At 31.8% G+C, this 24,426-nt stretch overlaps 1 protein-coding gene across 1 annotated transcript; it reads left to right on the top strand.

Moving 5' to 3' along the window:
* Positions 1-501: 501 nt before the first annotated feature.
* Positions 502-8,635, top strand: LOC101891984 (homeobox protein abdominal-B; the record flags this gene model as incomplete). Its single annotated transcript, XM_011293595.3, has 5 exons — positions 502-1,465; positions 3,487-3,701; positions 4,146-4,350; positions 7,701-7,915; positions 7,981-8,635. Coding segments are annotated over 5 exons (1,791 nt in total), but the record flags the coding sequence as incomplete, so codon positions are not given.
* Positions 8,636-24,426: the final 15,791 nt, after the last annotated feature.

Below are 24,426 nucleotides of genomic sequence, written 5' to 3'. Positions count from 1 at the left end.
AAAACTATAAAATAATTATTCTGATACACCCTGTGTTTTCTGTGAATTTTCTCTTAACTTGTTCATTAAAAATCTAAATTTCGATCTAACACAAACTTTTGCCACAAAAAATAAACTTAACCCTCGTTTGCTCTTTGGTAACTCGTGTTGTGCTCTTGCAAATGTTCTCTTAAAAATAAACGGAAACACCAACAACCACCACCATTCAACCAAACCGTACCATACCAAACTACCATCTTTCCACACACACCACACATCAAATTGTCCCCTGACACGCACACGGACAATTGTGTCTTCCTGGTGACTGTCGTGAACAACATTGAACTACAACAACAACAAAATATATTTCAAATAATGTTGTATCAACAAAATTCACAAAAACACAAACTTTAATACGAAAACGTTGTTGAAAATAATTTCGTTCGATTAAATTTCGTCAATTTTCCATTCGAATATTCGAAAAACCGCGCTTTAATTGCAAACAACAAAAAAAACGCTTAATTTGAAATCGCGTTCAAAATAACCGTAAATATTCCACCCCTCCCCCAAACCCCAACCATCCCGCTGGCGTGCGCTCTATACGACCCCCACGATGTCTCGGCAGTCGGGTCGCACGCCGCTGCCGGGGCTTGGTGGGGGCCACATCATCACGCTACTCCACATCCTTCGACAACTGCTGCCACTGCCGCTCTTAACCATCATCCACACCATCCGGCACACCATCAAACGGCAACAATTGGGACGACGGGCACACCGACATCGACGCCACATCACCAACAATTGCATCATCCGGCCCATCACGCTCATCCGCATGCCCATGCGCATTTGCATACGCTGCAACATCAACACCTGCAACATCAACAACACCTGCAACAACAACAACAATTGTCACATACCCACCTTAATTCAACGACAACAACGGGTATACCTTCGTCGAATGCATCATCTGCCTCGTCACTTTTGGGTACGGAAACTGGACTGCAACAACAATCCGCCACACAACAAACCAACAACACACATTCCACGCCCACTCATGCGGTTATGTATGAAGATCCCCCGCCTGTGTCTATAGTTCAACAACAGCAACAGTCCCATCACCTCCCGCATCCACAACAACAGCAACAGCAACAACAGCAATCTGCCAATCAACAACAGCAGCAACAATCTCATAATAACGTTGCAACAACACCAGTTGGTGGTCTAAGTCCTTCACAAACACCTTCGGGTCCTGCCTCACATACACAGCAACATTTAACATCACCCCATCATCAGCAGCAGCAGCAACAACAATCACAGTCAAACACATTGCCCTCCAGTGCTACATCAAGTATTCAGCAGCAGCAACAACAGCAGCAGCAGCAACAACAACAGCAACAAAACACAGCAGTGGCGTCCGGCCAGACACAAATTGTTGCGCCGACAGCGGCGAGTGTATCCCCATCCAGTGTTAGTTCCCAGCCTCCAGGTACGTTCAAAACTTACATTAGCCATAATATTTGAAATGAGGGTCTAGAAGAAATTGTATTCCTTGTATTTTAGAGAATCGTTCGTCTAACAGAATCAAAAAAAAGTAGTAGGTTATAGGGTAGGGTAGGTTATAACAAAAAAAATCCATAAAAAAGACTTACAGAATTGTCTTAGGAATCTCTAAGCTAATTGCAGTACTGTACAATCCAATTGCAGTACTGTAGGAAAATATTTAAAACTCAGGAATATTAAAAAAAAAAAAAAAACATAAGAAAATCAGACCTTATTGCCCAAAAATAAGAACTTAAGCTTTTCTTCACCAATTCTATTAACAGATAATTAAAAATCTGTGAAAACAGTTAACTCCGCTATTTACACACGTAATACCAATAATAACACCATCATTTAAAATTCAAAATATTATATTTAAAATTCGAAATTTTCGCTTCTAAATTTGAATAAGTTTAAAAAAAAACTAAATTAAATTATATTAATTTTTATTTTAAGTTTTTAATTCGAAATTTTAGTCACTAGTAGCATTAAATATTATACTCAAATCATTAAATTTGTAATACGAAAATTTTCTTCAAATTTCAAATTACTAAGAATCTAAATTCAATCGGAAAAATTCGATGGTTACAGTAAAAACTGGAATACGTCCAATAATATATAAAAATGAAAACCCCAAAATTATAACTGAAATTCTTCGAATCGCACTCGAAATGGTACAAGAAAAACTGTATGAAGAAAACAATCCAATCGATCGCAAAAAAATTATTTAAAAAAATGTAAAAATCAAAAAAAAAAAAAAAAAATAAAAAAAACAATGAAAAACTGTTTTCCAACTAAAATATATATAAATTTCATATTGAATGACATTTATTTCAATTTTAAATTGAAAACAATATTATGTTCTTTTGTAATTCTTTTTTGTTTTATAACTCAATATTTTCTATTCGTATTCCTTTTTAATTAACTCTATTGTCCATTCGTTAAAATTCGAAACCTTTCGATATAGCAATGAATAAATTATTCTACTTGCATTTTTTTTTGAAAATACAAATGAAAACTTTTAATTACAGATATAAAAATTAGATTTTTCAAATAGAAAAGATCAAATTAATTATTTAATAATAAGTATAATAATTTTATATTTACAATAATATATTTTTAAAAATTCGATTTACAAATGAAATTAATTAATTTAATTATTCTATTTTTTTTTTGTTTTTGAAAATACAAATTGGAAATGCAAATGAAAAATTTTTAATTACAAATTTAAAACTTCGATTTTTTAAATGAAAAAATTAAAATTAAAATAACGTTATTTTAAAAATTCAATTTAAAAATGAAATTGAACAAAACATCCCTTACTATAACTGAGTAAATTGCAATTCCAAGTTAAATGGTCAAATTTTAAATTAAATATTTAAAATATTAAATATAAAGGAATTAAAAAATAGATTTACAAATGAAACAAAATAAAATATTTGAAACTATAACTGAGCAAATTAGAAGTTAATGTCAAATAATCAAATTTAAAATTAAATACTTCTATATATGAAATCATAATGAAATTTCTTTAAAAAAACGTAGAAAATTGGAATTATAAACAATTTTAAAAATCGATATAAATGTTCTCGCAAAATCGATTCGATTGGATCGATTATGTTACATCCAAAAGCTGTATCACAGCGCAGGTCCTGCTATTTAGAAAGTTTGTATGAAGTTGGGTTATTTTGAAAGGAAATCGATACGGAAATTGTGTCAATATTACTTAACCTTTTAATAGATGACTTTGAAACGGTCAATCTCAGTTTATGATAAGAAAAGAGGAAGTGTACTAAAAATGGATTTTTTGGAACTACAAGCATCACTACGTTAATGTAGTGCATTTTGGTAGAGGAGGTGCAGAATTTACAACGAAAGTTTTCTATTTGGAACAATACCTTTTTACGCATCAATTGTATCTTCTTTCATTTAAACATTTATATTCCGCTTTTCATCTCCCTTTTGCAGATATGTCCCTCTCATTAGCTCCATTGCATATACCCGCGATAAGACCAGGTTTTGAGGCCGATGCAGCCAGTGCAGCCGTCAAACGGCACCCTCATCCGGCATGGCCGTATGAAAGCGATGGCTTTAGCTCGGCCCAATATCATCATGCTTCGCAATACTATTTAGAAAGAGATCGTAAGCCTGTATTTTATGGTTATCCAGAAACGCAATTTCAGGTAAATATGAAAACATTATTAAATAATTATTTTAAAATGAATTAAGCCAATTGAAAAATGCTGTATAAAACTGATAATTCATCCCGATTTTTTTAAAAGTTATAATTAACGAAATTAAATGACAATCTAGATAAATCAAAGATATTATTTAGTATCATGGCAAAATAATGTAAAGTAAATTACTTTTAATGTTATTAAAAATAATGAAACTCTGCGGTTTAGTCTTCAAACGTAGCTTCCACATAGTAGAATCCTTCTTTTTTAAAAAACATAAGTTTGTCTATACAAAATATAAAATATTATAAGGCCCTTTCAACTTTGCTTTACTAATTCTCAAAACAATTTTCATTTTATTAAAAAATATATATATTTATTTCATATAATATTAATTCTATATTTGTTTTCGTTGCCTTTTTCTCTCCTTTACTTTCCAACAATCTATAGCCTTACTGGAATTACCGTGAACAGCCTACATCCGCTGCTGCTGCAGCATATATGAGCGCCAGTGATGATCGTCATGCCAGTGTAACTGCAGCTGCTGCAGCCAGACAATCGGTGGAGGGCACCTCTCAGTCCAGCTATGAAACGCCAACCTATTCATCGCCTAGTGGTTTACGAGCGTATCCAAGTGAGGCATACTCAAGTACAGGTAAATAAATTACAAAGCCAACAAAAACCACAATGCGCATATATCATTTTACTTGCATTTTATGAATATACATATGTATGTATGCATGTTCTTACAAACGTATTTTTGTATATAAACCAGACATCCTTAAGACCAAGGGAATAATAGTAACTGGGTTTTGAAGGTAACTGCGTGCATTAATTTAAGTAATTGATTTAAAATGCAACGTATAAATGAGGGGAAGAAGAATAGAGGGATCACAAAATGTGTTTATTTGCAAATGAATGTTAAAAGAATGTTTCAAAGAAAAGTCAAACTTAAGGGGAGTGGAAAAGTTTTCTTTGACTAAACAGCAACCGAAAAACATATATTCAAGAATCTTTTCCTTTCGTGCTGAAAAATACTAAAGATTAAGTTGCGATTTTAAATTAGTTTTGCATTGTTTTCACGATTTACATCTATCGGTTTGCCAGTATTCAATATAATAAATGCTGGCAGAGTTAAGCCATATAAAATATGTACAGTTTTTATGCGCATTTTGATTTAAAGCCTATTAAAACCATTGCAAGGTAAATTTTATTGCAATGTTAGTTAATTTAATTTCCGTTCAGTTTTATGATTTATATTTAACATAAATGTATTAAAATTAATTTGTTCATGACTTGGAAAGTTTTGTTCGGATAAATTGCACAGTAAATATAATCGATAAAATATGCTGAACACATGACAGAACTTCACACGAGGGCAGGTTAATAAGTGGGCGATATTTCCAACTTAATTTGTAGTAATATGAGAAGCATCGTCGGTCCCATTTCAATAGTGATACGGCATAAATCTTGTATTTAAAAGCTGTTGAAAAAGTGCAACTTTGTCATGGAGTTAAATTTAAATTTAATTATTTGCGGAATGCCACTTAACAATCTTAGGGTTCGATTCATCAGTGCTTTGTGTACTTTGCACCATTGTTCATAAAAAAGTTTACTTGATTTAAAATGGGTACCTCGACTCCAACATTATCAGAAATTAACCACCCAAACATAACGAATGGTTGAGATAGACCTGGAAAAATATAGAAAGAACATAAATGATTTATCTCGGAATTTTCGATCTGCCCTCGTATGTACAGTAATCGAAGGCACTAATATTTGGATATTTATGATAGAGCTTTGCAAATCAAAAGGCATTTAAAATGTATATCTAAAAACAGCAAGGGAGTCAGAATATAGCCAAATAACTCATTACAGAGCATCTTTTATATTATCACTAGTTTACACAAAATATGAATTATTCCTTAAAAATTGCAAGGCAAAATAATTTATTTGACATATTACCAAGTAATGAGTAACCGTCCGGGTACGAGTAAGTTTGATACTCAGCATCGTATATAAAATATGAGGTCAAATATATTAGTAAAACCTAGTATTTTAAAGGTTTTGAGTGAAACTTCCAGAAACTGGAGATTTTGTGGTTTCGTTGCATAACTAACACTTGTCAAGCTGAGACCTTATTCTGACAAAAGACACACACATCCGTCTAATTTACGCCCTAGCTTCATATTCTGACGAAATGTGTAGGATATTATATTTTGAAACAAACACTTATACAGGGTGAAATAAAAAAACTGCAACAAAGTCAAACGCCATAATTTTTACAGTTTTTTTACATTTTATTGAAGCAAAGCAAAAAATGTCGGAAATAGCATCAAATTTTAGGATACGTTTAGTTTTGTCACCTTTGGCACGACTTGTGGCCTTCAAACTGCTAATGAAACCGTCACACACTACCCCAATGTTGCTCTGCGGTCTATTCCCGGCGAAGCGCTTGCTTCAGGTGATCGACACTTTGGTATTTTTTAGTCCAACCTTGCTTACCAAAATTCTCCAGATACAATAGTCTAACGAATTGGTATCCGGGGACTTTGGTGGCCATCGTGCGCTGGAAATGAAGCGAGGAACCTCATTTTGTAACCATTCTTGGGTGGCGCGTGCTGAGTGCGAAGGTGCTGAGTCCTGTTTGAACGTCCAAGGTCTGCGGCCAAAATGTTTGGGTGCCCAAGGATTTAATACACCCTCCAGAATATTTTCGCGATAATTCGCATTTATTTAGACCTCTGTGGGAAGTAAACACGATCCATCCATTGTGTTTGTTTACAAACTGCTGTACAACGAATGTTTTCTCATCGTAGAAAACCAAATTCAGCAGTTCACCACTTTCGGCCAAACGAAGCAACTCTTTAGCTCCTTTGAGTCTATTTTCTTTCTTTTGCGGTGTAAGTTCTTGCACTTTTCGGAATTTCAATGGCAAAGCCGAGCTCATTTTTCAATATTTGCCGAATGGAATATTGTAATATGTTCAGCTCACGAGCCATTTTTCGGCCACTGCGATGCGGGTTTCGATCAAGTCGCTTCTTTACTTTACGAACAATTCTGCTGATGTTACTGTTTTCTTTCGTCCACTTCCTTGATTGATATTGAAAGGAGAGAAGAAATATAATGCTTATAAAAGATTATATAACAGATTTCATAACAGAATCCGTTCCATTTATATTTCCCTCTATAAATTTACACAGGAAAATGAAAAAAGTCTAATAATTACGAATTAGGGATTTCGCCTTGTCTCTTCCTGACTACATCAGTGAACTAATTTGTAACTTAAATATTTTTTTTTTTGATATTTTTTATTTACACAATTATGCGTTTCATTCCATTGGGGGTGTTTAATACAGTTGTTGACCAATCATCAATGTCATTGAGTTCAATAGGTCGGAATGCTTAGAAAATTTATGTTTTAATAAAATATATTGCCAAAATAGTCGCCAAAAACTAATTTCAATACCACTCCTACACGAATGAAACATCTTTGGTTTTCAAAACCAAAACGTACATCTACATTTAAAATGAAATTCCGCCGATTTGGTTTTTTCTTGAAAAATTTACATATTTTTGTTTGACCAATGTTTTGATTGGCTAAAATATATGAACATATGTCTATGTGTGCGAGTATTCCGTCTAAACGCCTCATTATATATGTCACATTATAAACGATATAAATTCTGAGATTTAATGGCATTCGTATTTTAAATATTCTGCCGAAAATCTAAATTTGAATAATATTAAATAATGGGTTTTAAATGAGAGCTGGCCACATCTGAGTTTGTTATTGGCCAAGAGGGCCAAGACAAAACGAAAGATGCAAAAATAAAAAAAAATAATAATTTATTTCACAAACATTGCCAATAAATAAAAATGTCGTGTCTTTGGCATGTAGCCAACGGAAGAAATTTCATAAAATCAAAACCAAGCAGAATCGTTGTATATTTTTATATGCAAATATTTTAAAATGAATAATGATTATTCTTCTTTCATTCCCAGGTGGTTCAGGTGGCTTGTCTGTGGGTGCTGTGGGACCTTGTACGCCCAACAATGCTTTGCATGAATGGACCGGCCAAGTGTCGGTAAGGAAAAAGCGTAAACCCTATTCTAAATTCCAAACCCTGGAATTGGAAAAGGAATTCCTTTACAATGCTTATGTCTCTAAACAAAAACGCTGGGAATTGGCCAGAAATTTAAATCTAACTGAAAGACAAGTAAGTATTTGACAGCAGTCAATTTCATTTAATGAAATTATTTATTAAAATGTGTTAATTTTTAGGTTAAGATTTGGTTCCAAAATCGCCGCATGAAAAACAAAAAGAATTCCCAGCGACAGTCAAATCAACAGAACAACAACAACAGTTCGAATTCCAATCACAACCACAGTCAGGCACCACAACAATTGCACAATAATCATCATTTGGGTTTGGGATTGAGCATGGGCCATCATGCCACCAAAATGCATCAGTGACCTTTGGATAACAGCAGTGCTGGCACCACCATGGGATTTCCAACATACTAACATTTAGCCAATATAAAAACCGAAACTATGACCGAATATCAGTGAGGTAAAACACTTGAAAGCAGAGCAAAGAAAGAAAACAAAACGGACACTTTAACATACATAGAGCAAAAAGAGAAAAAAAATATCCCATGAGAATTCAATGTCAGACACTGCTGATCAAAACAGTCTGCCAACAAATTCAAGTCACACCATCAACTACAGAAAATAGGCTTCCCCCATTAAAATTGAACATGTGAAAAGAAAACTTATAAAAGGGGATTTCGAAAATGTGTGTACATGAATAAAAGGCAAAATATGTAGAATTTAATCTAAACATAGATACATACAAAAAATATAGGCACAAAATAACAAACAAAAAAGAAAACATCATTTATACATAATGAAAAACAAGAAGAAGATGAAAACAAAACATACATACTTAAATATTGTCTATAACATAAGTAGAATTCTATAAATAGTTAATACAGTTTAATTTTGCATTGTATCTCATTTGAAAATGTTTTCTATGAAGAAGACATATACCTCCCCTTCCCCGTTTATTTGTTTGACAGTTCAACAACATGAAATTCGCAAATCTTAATTTTTGTTCTCTAAAAACAGATAATTTTTCTGACAAAACAAAACAAAATAGTTGAAAATATTCTATGGCATATATACACAAACACACTACAATAGAGAGAACAAGAATGAAATGTTTCCGAATTTTATCAAAAACCACACCAAGAATATTAGCCGGGACATAGATAGGCATACAGACACATAACGTTAGTTTCAAATATGATTAGAATTTGAATTACCCAGAAACAAAAATAACTCAATTACATTAGTTTTAACTTTTCCCAACGAAATACAATTGTGGTATAAAGATCATATTTAGAAAAAAAAAAATAATAAACTAAACACTAAACAAAATTTCCCTCAGAAACTAGAACTTTTCTCCCACCCTTAAATAATTAACAATCATACTGAAACAGACATTTTTAATTTTATTTCTTATTATTTTTTTAAAGAAAAATCCTCGAGGAAAGCCCAAAATTCTCACTTCCTGTGAAAAATTGAATCCATAAATTTTGCAATATTTTTAAGATGTGCACTAAATTTGTGATGCAGTCTTAAATACCTCGAATTAATTTTAAGTTTTTCATCTGTCGGTTTTGATTTTGAAAAGTGCTTCTTTCAGGGCATGATTACCAAGTCTTCAGCTTTCGGGCCCTTTCGTTCTTAGGTATTTTAAGAATTTATATTTTTAAAATATACACCTTTACTTCCCTTATTTTAAAGGTTTCAGCCAAAATTTCCAATTGAATCAGCTGTAATTTGATATTTATTAAAGTTCGATGTAGGCCCTTTATTTTATTATGATTTTAATTACATAAATATGCACTAATTTCCTTCTCGGAGTGTGTAAATCTTTTATACAGAAAACCATAATATTTAGTTGCCCTATTTGGACCCATACAACGAGTACACACTAAATTTCGTATTTGGGTTCGAATTGGCTGTTATTTTAATCGCCAAGAGAGCATTTGGCCCATAAAGTAGTTCTAATGTTATAACTTTTATAGATGCATAATTTTGTATTTGAAACCTTAACAGCGAGAATACATTTGGATTCCTAAGGAAAATTTTTCAACTCACTTTCATATGTTCACCAAGATAATTAATTAATTTTAATTTAATTTTATATTTAAAACCCTAACAGCTAGAATGCATTTGAAGTTCAAAGGAATATCGCAAAAGTAAGGATATCCCTATATATTGGAAATGTGAGTTCAACCGATTTTGCACCTATTTCAGTTTTTCCTTTTTGGATGGTGTCTATTTTAGCTAAGCCTTTTTCAGATATAATTCGAACCATTTTAATTAAAATTAGTAACATTTTATTTGTGATTTGAGAATTCGATTTTTAATTCGTAAAATTGCAGTTGAAATTCGAGAATTCAAATTGTAATTCGAAATTTCAGAATTTCGTTTGTAATACGTTAAATTAAATTAAAGCTCAAAATATTTCATTTGTAATTCGTATTAAACATATTTTATTCGAATAATTCAATTTGAAATTCGAATTATTTTACTTGTAATTCGAATTATTTTATTTGTAGTTTAAAAAAGCAAATATGGAATCAATGCATGTAATGTTTGCGATTTTTTTGTTTCAAATTTTCAAAAGCAATAATTTGAATTACAAATAAAACAATTGGTCTTCTGGCAGTCTTTAGGTTCCTTTGGGGATGTCCACTGTTCAGTTACAAATATCTTGCTCGTGTGGTCGGCATGGCTTGCAATTTAAAATCCTTTTGATCTTTAATAAACTAGTTCTCATAGTTTCTTTATAATTGTTAAAAATAAATACCCTTTGCAGTCTACGCATACTCATTTCTAGTACTTAAAAAAGTTCCCCTTGTCGCTTATATGGACCCCCAAATAGTTTCCAATTTATACTCTCTTCAGATCGCTATTAAATCCTTAATTTCCTAGACAATTCTAGGACTACATTCAGGTCGCCTTGGTTACCGATATGCAGATCATAAAAAATTATTTTGTTCGTATGTAAAGTTCAAACTTCTTTTTTTACAAAAGCTCTGTACTTTTCCCATACAGTCTATTTATTTTTGCTTGATATTTCTACGGGCGTTTTATGTTTTTTTAGAACTATTTATGTATTTTTAGAACTTATTTATTCCATCAAAAATGACATTTTAGATTTATGATATTAATTCGAGGTCCTTTCATTTATTAAAATATCAACTTTTTTCGTACCACCATTTTTGTATTTTTTCGAGGAAAAGTTAAATCAGAAAATCTCTACAAACATGAAATTCAAATACAATTAAATATTTCTTATATATATATATATATATATATATATATATATATATATATATATATAATATATATATATATATATATATATATCTCAATTTTCAACATTTTTGTTAGAAATCACAACAAAGTAATATGTTTCTGTACATAACTCATAGTGACATTAAAATTTAATGAAATATATAAAATATGTAAAATAACTACTTTAACATAATATGCTTTAATATAGTAAATACCGAAGAAAATATTACAAAAATATAGCATGACATTAAAAATAAAAATCGACAAAATACATATTAGAATTAGCAACAAAACCAACAAACAATTAATTGATGTGTGTCTGTTTACTCTATATAAATGGCTTGAAAACAAAAACAAAGTTCCCCTTAACTTTAACAAAAAAAAAAAAAAATCCCCAAAACGAAAATTATTCAAAGAAAAAACTCCCCAGCATAGCATTGAATATTTTTATTTTCATTAAATATAATGATAATTAAAGATATTATAAAGTATAAAAACACAAAAAATTAAAATACTACAACATACTTAATTCATTAGATCATATTTCTAATCATGCATAAACTTACTCTCTACTTACCTAAATATAAAAAATATATTAATAAAAGCACAAGAAAATATTTGTAATTAAAAACAACAATATTTTAATAATATTAGAAAAACAATTATTTTGTTTTGTAATTAGAATAACATAAATTGAAAAAAAAAATCGACAATGTATTAATGAATTTTGTTATTGTAAATGAGTTGCTATTTGGCTTTAGTTATAAATTTTTTTAAGTTTATTTTCTTCACTTTTTAAATTCTTGTGTTATACTATTTTCATTTCTAGATTTATTTGTTTATTGTGAATTATATATTTTTTAAATAAGTTCTATTAAATAATTATCATCTCATCATTAATTAGCTGTAATTACTTAGAAAAAATATAAGTTTTACGCTTATATTCATGTTGTTTATAATTTAAATTATTATTTTTTTTATAAAACAAAAGATATTTTAAATAAACAAAACAATTTTTTATACCTAAAACAATTACGTTATTTCATTCTATTGCCTCTACTTTTCTGTTTTTCGTTTGCTATTCTTTAACAGTTGTAGTAAAATTGGACAGCTATATTATGTTTTTTTTAAATGCATTAGGTTTTTGTATAATATTCACTATTAAAGATGTGGTTTATTTTAAGTTTCCCTTCTTCACAGTTTTTAAATTGGTTTTTATACAATAAAGAAAACTATTTACATTAATAGAAGATTAAGAAACAAAATGTTTTAATTGTCATTAATATATTGCTAATTAGAGTAACAGATCAACTAACTTGATAATTAATTGTTTTAAGTGACACTTAAAAAACGAAAATAAAACCCAAAAACAAATTATAGTTGTAATATTAGTGTAACCACATCCTCATAATAATTAATGTAAGTTATTGATATGAAAACAAAGTAAAAAAAAAAAATAATTCTTATCGCTATTCGTATTAGTTAATAAATATTCGATATACATAATTCTGAAATGCATATGCAGAAACAAAAGAAAGAACGATTAATAAATTAAATTACAGAAAAAAGAAATCAAAACATAATTTAAAAAAAAAAAAAACACATTATTTTTTATTTTTCTAAATTTGCAGTTTTTATTTTCAAATTTGGTGCATTTTTTATTCCACTAAGGGGAGATAATCTGTTATAATTCGAAAGCTTTGAAGTGTTTAAAATTTGATGATTTAATTTGGGCTATTATCTACGACAATTATTGTTATAATTATACCCTCAGCCAAATCGCTACGGAGGGAATATTTCGATACGGCCACAACGTGCTTCGTCGAAATAATGGTTTTAAATCGCAACTCTGTTTGAAGCAAAGACATTTGGAGTCCGTCCTTCCATGTTTCTATCTGGTTGGCTGGTGCACACGATAACTCTCGAAGGGAGTATCAGATTTGGTCCAAACTTGGTACAGAAAGAATCATACCATTTTGTTCAAACTTTGTAAAATTCTAATAGTTCCATTAGTTTTAGGTCAGGTACATGGACAATATGGGCCAACACAATCCAGTTCCTCCACCGTAAAGTGTCGACATTTTAAACGAATTACAATTCTTATTAAGTGGGAAATACGAGTCGAATAGTTCAAATTTCGCACAATTCAATATTTCCGTCAACACAAGATCTGCCGTGAAGATATTTCCACTAACACAAGATCCGGTGTAAAAAACCAGCAACAAAGCCAAACGCCATAACTTTTACATTTTTTAAAAAAAAATTATTGAATGAAAGCAAAAAATGCCGGAGATAGCATCAAATTTTAGAATACGTTTAGATTTGTTCGAATTGGTTATCTTTGGCACGAATTATGGCCTTCAAACAGCCAATGAAACCGTCATACGCTGCCCGAATGTTGCTCTGCGTTTTTGTGCCTGCATGAGGTGATCGACACTTTGGTATTTTTAGTGCCCACCTTGCTTTCCAATATACTCCAGACACAATAGTCCAATGGATCAGTATCCGTAGATTTTGGTGGTCATTTTGCGATGGAAATGAAGCGAGGAACCTCACTTTGTAACAATTCTTGGGTGGCGCGTGCAGAGTGCGATGGTGCTGAGTCCTGTGGGAATGTCCAAGGTCTGAGGCCAAAATATTTGCATGTTCAAGGCTTTAATACACCCTCAAGAATATTTTCGCGATAATATTCAGCATTTATTCTGAAGCCACGGCATTTATTCGATTAATAAGAGCGGAGAGCGACGATCGGCTGTTATGGCGGCCCACAACATCACAATGACCGGCGCTTGAGTTCTGGTGGCCAAGCGAAGGGGCACATTTTCAACTGATCCCTTAGGATCACGGTCATTTTGTTTGTTTACAAACTGCTCGACAACGAATGTTTTCTCATCGGAGAAAACCAAATTCGGCAGTTCACCACTTTCGGCTAAGCGAAGAAACTATACAGCTCTTTTGAGTCTATTTTCTTCCTGTTGCTGTGTAAGTTCTTGCACTTTTTGGAATTTCAATGACTTTACCCCGATCTCATTTTATTTTCGAACCATTTCTGTTGTTGCTGTTTTCTTCAATCCACTTCCTTGATGTCTGGCTACGCTACCAGTATTACGGTAACGAGCGATGGTACGAGATACAAAAGATTTATTCACATTTAAATGCTGGAGTGCTCTAACCATATGTGGTTTAGATGTGGTTTTCCAGCCAAATATAAGGAAATCACACAATCACGCTTGAATTCCATCACGAAAATTTCTTTTCCCTGGAAAATTTTCACCAATTTGCTTTTGTACGTTTGTAAACAATATAATGAGCTGTCACTGGAATAATTTTAACAGCTGTCGGACGAGTGACTTAGGAAATGACAGCAGTCTGAAGTTGGATGCAGTTTTTTCATCTCATCTTGTATCGGTCCACTCCTAATTGTAAGTCCCCAACACCATAATAAAATGCGAAATAAACATCCGATTCTCATAAAATTTCGTATATCTTAGTATTTCAATCAGTATTTGAGGAAATTAAATACTTTGGTCTACTACATTTTTCACCTCACACACATTTCAATATTTGCAAAAAATTTCACATCTATATCTATAAAAGAGGAAAATGTTTGTACGTTTGTTTGTTTGTTTGTTTGTTTGTAATTTATGGACTCGAAAACTGCTGAATAGACTTTTCTGAAAATTTCCATATATACTGCAACATCGCCTGAAAGTAACATAGGCTATATACATTTTTGAATTTCCACTTGGAACTGGAGATATAGCATCAGAATCGGAGGTACCTCCCAAAAATTTAGATTTTATATGCACATATCTATTGATCGGTTAAAGATACAGTCTCCAAATTTGGAATGTGTAACGGAATTTGGAACAAAAATAAGTTTGCTAAATAATATTGTAATCGGTTCAGATTTGGATATAGCTCCCATATATATTTTCGACCGATTTCGTTCATTTGATGCCTCAAACACAATATGAATGTTCGATTCCAATGAAATTTGGAATATGTGACGGGATTAGACCCGAAAATAAATTTGTCAAATTATATTGAAATCGGTTCAGATTTGGATATAGCTCCCATATATATTTTCGGCCGATTTCAGGCATTTGATGCACCAAACACGCTATGTATCCCCAATTTCAATGAAATTTGAAACGTGTGATAGATTTTATCTAAAAAAAATTATTTCCCAAATTATATTGAAATCGGTTCAGATTTGGATATAGCTCCCATATACATTTTCGGCCGATTTCATGTATTTGGTGGACCAAACAAGATATGTATATCCAAATTTAATGAAATTTAAAATAAGTAACGGAATCGGGAGCAAAAATGAATTTTTCAAATTATATTGAAATCGGTTCAGATTTGGATATAGCTCCCATATATATTTTCGACCGATTTCATGTATTTGATGCACCAAACACGCTATGCATCTCTAATTTCAATGAAATTTGAAATGTGTAGCGGAAATTAAAACAAATATACATTTGTCAAATTATATTAAAATCGGTTTAGATTTGGATATAGCTCTCATATATATTTTCGACCGATTTCATGTATTTTATGCACCATACACGATATGTATGTTCGATTCCAAAGAAATTTGGAATATGTAACGGGATTTTGATTAGAAAATAAATTAGTCAAATTATATTAAAATCGGTTCAGATTTGGACATAGCTCCCATATATATTATCCGTCGATTTCACATATTTGATGCACATTTGACAAATTATATTCAAATACGCTCAGATGTGATTATAGCTCCCAAATACATACTCAGCCGATTTCACATATTTGATGCACCCAAAGCGAGCGAGACAAAATCTGGCACCAGCAAAAATTGCCAAATTATATTGAAATCAGTTGAGGTTTGGATATAGCTAACATATATATTTCGGCCGATTTCATACATATTATGCACCAAACACGATATATATGACCGATTCCAATGAAATTCAGAATGTGTGGCGGAATTTGGTTACAATAATAAATGTGATAAATTAATTGGAAATTAATTATGATTTGGATATAGCTCCCATATATATATTCTCGGCCGATTTCACATATTTGACGCACCAATTTCAATTAAATATGAAAGGTGTGGCGGAGTTTGGTGTAAAAGTAATTTTTTTTTAAATTATATTTAAATCGGATCAGATTGGGATATGATTTTAATAAGAACCATTGACCCACAACGCCTTAGGCTAACACTAAAAAACAACACAACAATTTATTTGAAATACGCTTATTACGGCGAAGTATGTTGCTATCTCGAATTCACCAATTGCAATAGAAATGTCACTCTACTTAAAAAAATTGCAGTTTCCTGCACGCTTGGTATTTGCTATGAAATAAATAAATCCAAAGGACAAACCCTTCGTGTATGCATGTCATGTTACTGCTTTTGTAATGATTTTGTTTATTAACGCATTAAATTAGTGCAATATTTTTTTTAATTTTTAAATTTGTTTTTCTTTATCCAACATATATTCGTAAATAAAATTTTGAATGCATATAAACTCAAAAGGGGTAGCGAAGCGCACCGGGTTCAGCTAGTATCTTATAAAATGTGAAGGAAGTGGTCGATATAGGCCAAATCTGGCAGATTGTAATGCGAAATGGACAATATTGGACATTTTCTTAGAACCTCCCTTATAAAGGGTCAATAGTTTGTATAATCTAACGCAAATCAACATAAATTGTAATAAATGAACATTGGCTGAGGGTATATATCTGTCGGCAAAACTGATTGGCACTATTTAACTTAAAAAGGATGGATCTATAGATCAGCAATCCTCATGACAATTTAAAGTATAAATGTTTGGTCTATACCAAGGTGTAGTAGTACTTTTTCAATTCAAATTAACAACAACTAAAAAATTTGGCATGCATTTCACAACCGTAGTTCGTATTTCGAATTTTACACCTGCAAAACAACTAGATTTGTGGACCAATTTGCAACAGAAATAAAGTTGTAGCTAAAGTATGCCGTTAGAAACAATAAGGATAATCGAACAACATACCATCAATAATATACACAAGAGTTGTAATGATAAATTATTTGTAACAGATCTAATTAATACACGACAAACCGTCGAAAACTATTCTCCTTCCCTGCTGTGATAAAATGCTTTGTATGACCGTATTACCAAAATTCGCAAGGTCGATATTTTCAAGGCAGCAAAATAAAATCAAAGCAAAATGTTTAAATATAAAACATTCTAACAAACTTAACTTATTTATTTATCTATATCTATAAAAGAGGAAAATGTTTGTATGTTTGTTTGTTTGTTTGTTTGTTTGTTTGTTTGTAATTTATGGACTCGAAAACCGCTGAATAGATTTTCCTGAAAATTTCCATGTATACTGCAACATCGCCTGAAAGTAACATAGGCTATATACATTTTTGAATTTCCACTTGGAACTGGAGATATAGCATCAGAATCGGAGGTACCTCCCAAAAATTTAGATTTTATATGCACATATCTACTGATTTGTTGAAGATACAGTCTCCAAATTTGGAATACGTAACGGAATTTGGAACAAAAATAAGTTTGCCAAATTATTTTGTAATCGGTTCAGATTTGGATATAGCTCCCATATATATTTTCGACCGATTTTTTTCATTTGATGCCTCAAACACAATATGAATGTTCGATTTCAATGAAATTTGGAATGTGTGACGGGATTTAATCCGAAAATAAATTCGTCAAATTATATTGAAATCGGTTCAGATTTGGATATAGCTCCCAGATATATTTTCGGCCGATTTCAAGCATTTGATGCACCAAACACGCTATGTATCCCCAATTTCAATGAAATTTGAAACGTGTGATAGATTTTATCTAAAAAATTGATTTCCCAAATTATATTGAAATCTGTTCAGATTTGGATATAGCTCCCATATACATTTTCGGCCGATTTCATGTATTTGGTGGACCAAACACGATATGTATTTCCAATTGTAATGAAATTTAAAATAAGTAACGGAATTGGGAGCCAAAATGAATTTGTCAAATTAAATTGAAATCGGTTCAGATTTGGATATAGCTCTCATATATATTTTCGGCCGATTTCATGTATTCTATGCACCATACACGATATGTATGTTCGATTCCAAAGAAATTTGGAATATATAACGGGATTTTGATTAGAAAATACATTAGTCAAATTATATTAAAATCGGTTCAGATTTGGATATAGCTCCCATATATATTTTCCGCCGATTTCACATATTTGATGCACAAAACACGATACGTATTTCCGATTCCAATGAAATTCGGCATGAGTGGCTAAATTTGGTACAAAAATAAATTTGACTAATTATATTCAAATACGCTCAGATTTGATTATAGCTCCCATATATATATACTCAGCCGATTTCACATATTTGATGCACCCAAAGCGAGAGAGACAAAATTTGGCACCAGAAAAAATTGCCAAATTATATTGATCAGTTGAGGTTTGAATATAGTTAGCATATATATTTCGGCCGATTTCATACATGTTATGCACCAAACATGATATATATGACCGATACCAATGAAATTCAGAATGTGTGGCGGAATTTGGTTACAATAATAAATGTGACAAATTAATTGGAAATTAGTTATGATTTCACATATTGGACGCACCAATTTCAATGAAATATGAAAGGTGTGGCGGAGTTTGGTGTAAAACTATTTTTTTTTAAATTATATTTAAATCGGATCTGATTGGGACATGATTTTAATAAGAACCATTGACCCACAACGCCTTAGGCTAACACTAAAAAACAACACAAAAATTGATTTGAAATACGCTTATTACGGCGAAGTATGTTGCTATCTCGAATTCACTAATTGCAATTGAAATGACACTCAAATTCAAAATATTGCAGTTTACTGCACGCTTGGTATTTGCTATGAAATAAATAAATCCGAAAGACAAACCCTTCGTGTATGTATGTCATGTTACTGCTTTTCTAATGGTTTTGGTTATTTACGCATTAAAATGGTGCAATATATTTTTTTAATTTTTACTTTGTTTTTTTTTTTAACCAACATATATTCGTAAATAAATTTTGAATGCATATAAAATCAAAAGGGGTAGCGAAGCGCACCGGGTTCAGCTAGTTTAGTTATATAATTCAACAAAAATAAGTTCTATCAATATTGGAAATATATACGTTAAACGTATTTCGGTAACATATATACAAATATATGTATTCAAATCTTGTTGTGTAAGTTGACGAAGAAATGAAAAAAAAAAACTAGTGGCATAATTTCTAAGGCGCCCACACCGTCAAATTCGATAAACATTCAGGATTGACGAGAAAAACAAGCATAATTGTTACCTGTACCAAATTCTGAATTTGGTGTATTTCTTACACAATTTAAAACATGAAGAATGTGAGGCTTTTAAGTGGGAGCCATACTGAAATGGAAACCTATATGGACAATATTGTACTACAAAGATAGTCATATATTGCTAGTCTTAAATACCAAATTTGAAACAACTTCGTGGTAAATGTGACTAGGATTATAGGAAAACGTAGACCTATACATACAATATTCCACCACCGAATCTAGAACCCATCATGATCGACAAATACCAATTTTTCAAGGCTGAAGGTATAACAAGACAATAGTTTACTAAAATAACAGTCAGATATACCTTCAGCTTTTTATACCCTCTACCATAGTATGGACGGTACATTAAGTTTGTCATTCCGTTTGATACACCTCGAAATATACATTTTGGGCCCCCAAAAATGTGTATATTCTTGATAAGCATAAAATTCTATGTCGATTTAACAACGACCGTCCGTCTGTTGAAAACACTTTAGATTTCGAACTAATTGAAGTAAGTTAATACAATTTTACTCAACTGTTTGTTTCATCTGCAGGACTTTAAAATGGGCTATGCAGGTCTACGTTTAGTTTCAGCCCCCCTCATTAAATTGTACCACCCTATATACGGTATTTTAATGATTTCAACGACATTGTTAACCGGAATCGTTACAAATATCGTAATGATAGTTCGTAATGATTACTACAGTCTGTCGCGGAAAATTGACTACGCAGCTCCACGTCTTTGTATAGCCCTCATGTAACGGTACCTCCCTATATTCGGTATTTTTATGACCTTAGCGACATTATTCACCGGAAGTATTTCAAAATTCGTAATTGAAGTTCCTTATGGGTACTACACTCTATGACAGAAAATTGTCTATGCAGCTCCAGGTCTTCGTATAGCCCCTAAATATCGGTACCTTCTTATAATCGGTATTTTGATGATATTAGCTACATTAGTCTTCGTAATTATTTCAAATTTCGTATTTGCATTTCGTAATGGGTACTACAGTCTGTGACGTCTTCGTATGGACCTATAGAGAAATAATGGCACCTTGTGGGTCAGGTACCGAATGGAGTGTTATGTGTGTATAACTATTCGATGTTAAATGCGCTCAAAATCAAATCAGTGCGCACCACGTTGTTTAAAGGCTTGTTTGAACTCTTGCACCTTCTTTTGATTCACTTGTCGTCGTTGTGTATCGAACTCAGATCAAGGCGAAATTCTGAGTCTTTCTGCAACTATCTTCTAAAACAAATGTCTATTTTTTAATATAATACAATTAAATAGCACATGGGTAAGAGCGTGCGAACTTTTGCAGGGGAAGAAGAAAATTGAAAATACTAAATAATACATAAACATATGAAATCTAAAGTGTCTCCACCTAAGGGTTATATTGAAACTTTTCATTTGCTTGCACACAATATATAATAGCATTGGTAAGTACAAAATAAAATAGAACCTATAGTCTTTCGTATGAACTGCATGTAAATACTAAGCATAAATGCGTCAATCTCCAGCCCCTCTCTTAACCGAATTTATTCAAACAATCAACTAAAAAATAAATGGCTTTTAGCGTCAGAATATACATCTTAACATTAGTAGATGTAAAATGCAATTCACACAAACTCAAATAAATAATATCTATTATTGAATAATACACATTTATAAACTCATACATTATTTTATTTATCCAACTAGTATATTATTAACTAAACTTTTTGTAATATAAGTAAATAAGGCATCTCTAATGTATAATGGTTTAATAAATTTTAGAGAAAATAAAAATTGATTACGAATATTTTCGTATATGCATTTGTCATTGAAGGTAGTAGATTTTCTCAAAAGGAATTTGATTTAGCATTATTTTAAGAAACAATTTTACTAAGAGACTTAAATATTATTTTAACGTTTTTTTCATTGCATATTTAGTAAATAAACTTGGTCTCTGGAAATAGTGGTTTTATACTCCGTAGATTATAAAGAGTTTTGAAAAAAGAGACTTTATTTGGGAATTCAAAGAATTCAATACTTGAGGTCTTGTAAATCAAAATAATAACCTCTTTTTGGATCTTCTTGATATACGTAGTCAGTGTAAAATTATAATTATAAATAATCTAGTCATTTCCATCTCTCTTTCACTCTTATTTTCACTCGAATCGTCCGTATTCAAACGTATTACTTTTAATTTGAGTTTTTATAATCATTTTAAAAGCTCTCGTCCATCGACATGTCGATGTGTCCATAACTATTTTTTTAACCTTTTATTTAAATTCATTAAGAGTTGTGCTGCTTGTGACAAACCCAATGAATTCAAAATTTATCAACAAATTTTTAAAATAAAATTGAAAAATGTAAAGAGAGATTTAATAAATATGGTTCTGCCAGCTTGTGTCAGATGATGTGTCAAAATGATGTCTTTAAAAAAATTCATGTGTAAACTCCCAATCATACACATACAATTTTGACGTGATTCTGTTACAAACAGCCAATTTCTGTTCAAAACGATAGGAATCTCCCTACCTTTGCCGTTTCCTCTTTTATTTGTTTCCCCTAGCAATGAAAATTTCAATTAATTCAATTTCGTCAGTCTTGCACTAGTTATAAACCGTACTAGTACAAAATGTGTCCCTAAGTAATGGGAGATGAACCAATTGAACAAGTTTAACGAACTGTTTACTTGGGGCTAGGTGTGGATTAGTCTTTGATCACTGGTATATGACTGTAAATCTAGAACTAGTATAATACCATATACAGGTAATGCAAAGAGAGTCTACAAGTTTTCGGTGCCGTACTAGACCAGGTTCCTAGTGGGAATTAAAAGCTTTCATGTGTATGTGACTGACAAAAAGCATATGTTCCAAAAGCCCAAATATTTATTGGGAATGGGAAAATATGGGAAAAATATAGTTACAGAAACAGCCTGTATGTATATAAAGCTGCATTTGCTCTCTGTCTATCCCTCAGTGAACAGCACCCTAAATTCCAAACGAAATTCGATTTGTTGAAATTTTGTTGCTGAAATGTATTTTAATTCCATGGAATTTTTACCCGGTCAACGATTTCGTTATACTACGATTTTAGTCACACTTTCTGCCGAAATAGTTTTGAATTACGTATTTAGTGTTCATAATTTGTTTTACGTTCTGTGGATGACCATTCCCTTTAAGTCATATTTTTATACCCTCCACCATAGCATGGAGGGTAAATCAAGTCTGTCATTCCGTTTGTAACACCTCGAAATATTCATTTTAGACCCTACAAAGTATATATATTACTGATCAACATAAAATCCTATGTCGATTTAGCGATGTCCGTTCGTCTGACCGTCTGTGGAAATCAGGGATACTACAACATAAGACAGAAAATTGTCTGTGTAGGTCCACGTCTTCGTATAGCCCCCTTAGAGTGATATCTCCCGATATTCGATACTTTGTTGATTTTAGCGATATTATTCAACAGCATTCTTTCAAATTTGGTATTTGATGATCGTAATGGATGCTACAGCCTACGACAGGAGATTATCTGTGCAGGTTCACGTTTTGGTATAGCCCCATATAATAGTACCTCCCGATATTCGGTATTTTGATGATTTTAGCGCATTATTGACCGGAATTGTTTTAAATTTGGTATTTGAAGTTCGTAATGGATACAACAGCCTAAGACAGAAAATTGTCTGTGCAGGTCTACGTCTTCGTATAGCCCCCATATAACGGTACCTCCCGATATTCGGTATTTTGATGATTTTACCGACATTATTCGCCGGAATTGTTTCAAATTTGGTATTTGAAGTTCGTAATGGATACTACAGCCTAAGACAGAAAATAGCCCCATATAACAGCGCTCTCCGATATTCGGTATTTTGATGATTTTTGGTTCATTATGCACTGATTTTTTTTAGGTTTCGCATTTGAATATTGTAATGGCTTATGACAAAAGTTACCTATGCAGGTCCATGTCGTCGTATAGACCCTAATTCGGTACTTTCAAGATTACATTCGGTACTTCCAAGATTTCAACAGAATTTTTATCGGTTTTTATTGTTTACAAGAATTGCCAAATTCGTTCCAAATGGTGGAGGATAATCACAGTTCGGCCCGGCCGAACTTACTGTTTTTTTACTTGTTTTATATAACCTCCCACTTTTTATGGGATTTCGGTCTTGTGAGTTTAGAACCTTTTATACCACATGTAGCAGAATGATGTCTATATAAATCTACGTTTATCCCAATATTCAAAATTTATTTATTCTAACGGAATTACTTAAAATGCAGTATTTTCTAACATAGTCATACGTTTTTCTAAGCCACAATTCTCCGGATATTCGGTATTTTAATGATGGCAAGCTACTTTTTTACAGAATCTTTTGAAATTTGAATTAGATGTTCCTAATGACTGGAGTGACGTATACTCATAGGGTACTGGAATTTCGGCATTTATAAACAAATTTTGAGTTACTTTATAAATAGTAAAAATTCGGCGTGGCCAACCTACACTACACTATGTTGAATCCGATTCCGTCTTTAGGACCGTTTATTCGTCATTACATAACATATGTATTCCACAACAATGATATTTGATACCAAATATTACCTATAGATTCAAATTTGTATATATAAAAGTTATTCGAACTTTTGATATTGGTTTGTTGGTATTGTTTGGAAAGTTGGTATTTGGATTTCGCCATTGGTACTCTTAGCATCCATACAACACTACTTCCGATATTCATAGGCAACTTTAGTCATAAGCCATTACAATATTCAAATGCGAAACTTGAAAAAAAAGCGGTGAATAATAGAGGTAAAATCAACAAAATAAGGAATATATGGAGATACCATTATATAGGGGCTATACCAAAACGTGGATCTGCACAGACAATTTTCTGTCATAGGCTTAGTATCTATTACGAAATTCAAATACCAAATTTGAATCAATCCCGATGAATAATGTCGCTAAAATCATCAAAATACCAAATATCGGGAGGTACCGTTATATGGGGGCTATACGAAGAAGTGG

This window comes from Musca domestica, unplaced genomic scaffold, assembly GCF_030504385.1.
Source record: "Musca domestica strain aabys unplaced genomic scaffold, Musca_domestica.polishedcontigs.V.1.1 4, whole genome shotgun sequence".
Classification (NCBI taxonomy): Eukaryota; Metazoa; Arthropoda; class Insecta; order Diptera; family Muscidae; genus Musca; species Musca domestica.
This window is presented reverse-complemented; position numbering and strand designations above follow the sequence as displayed.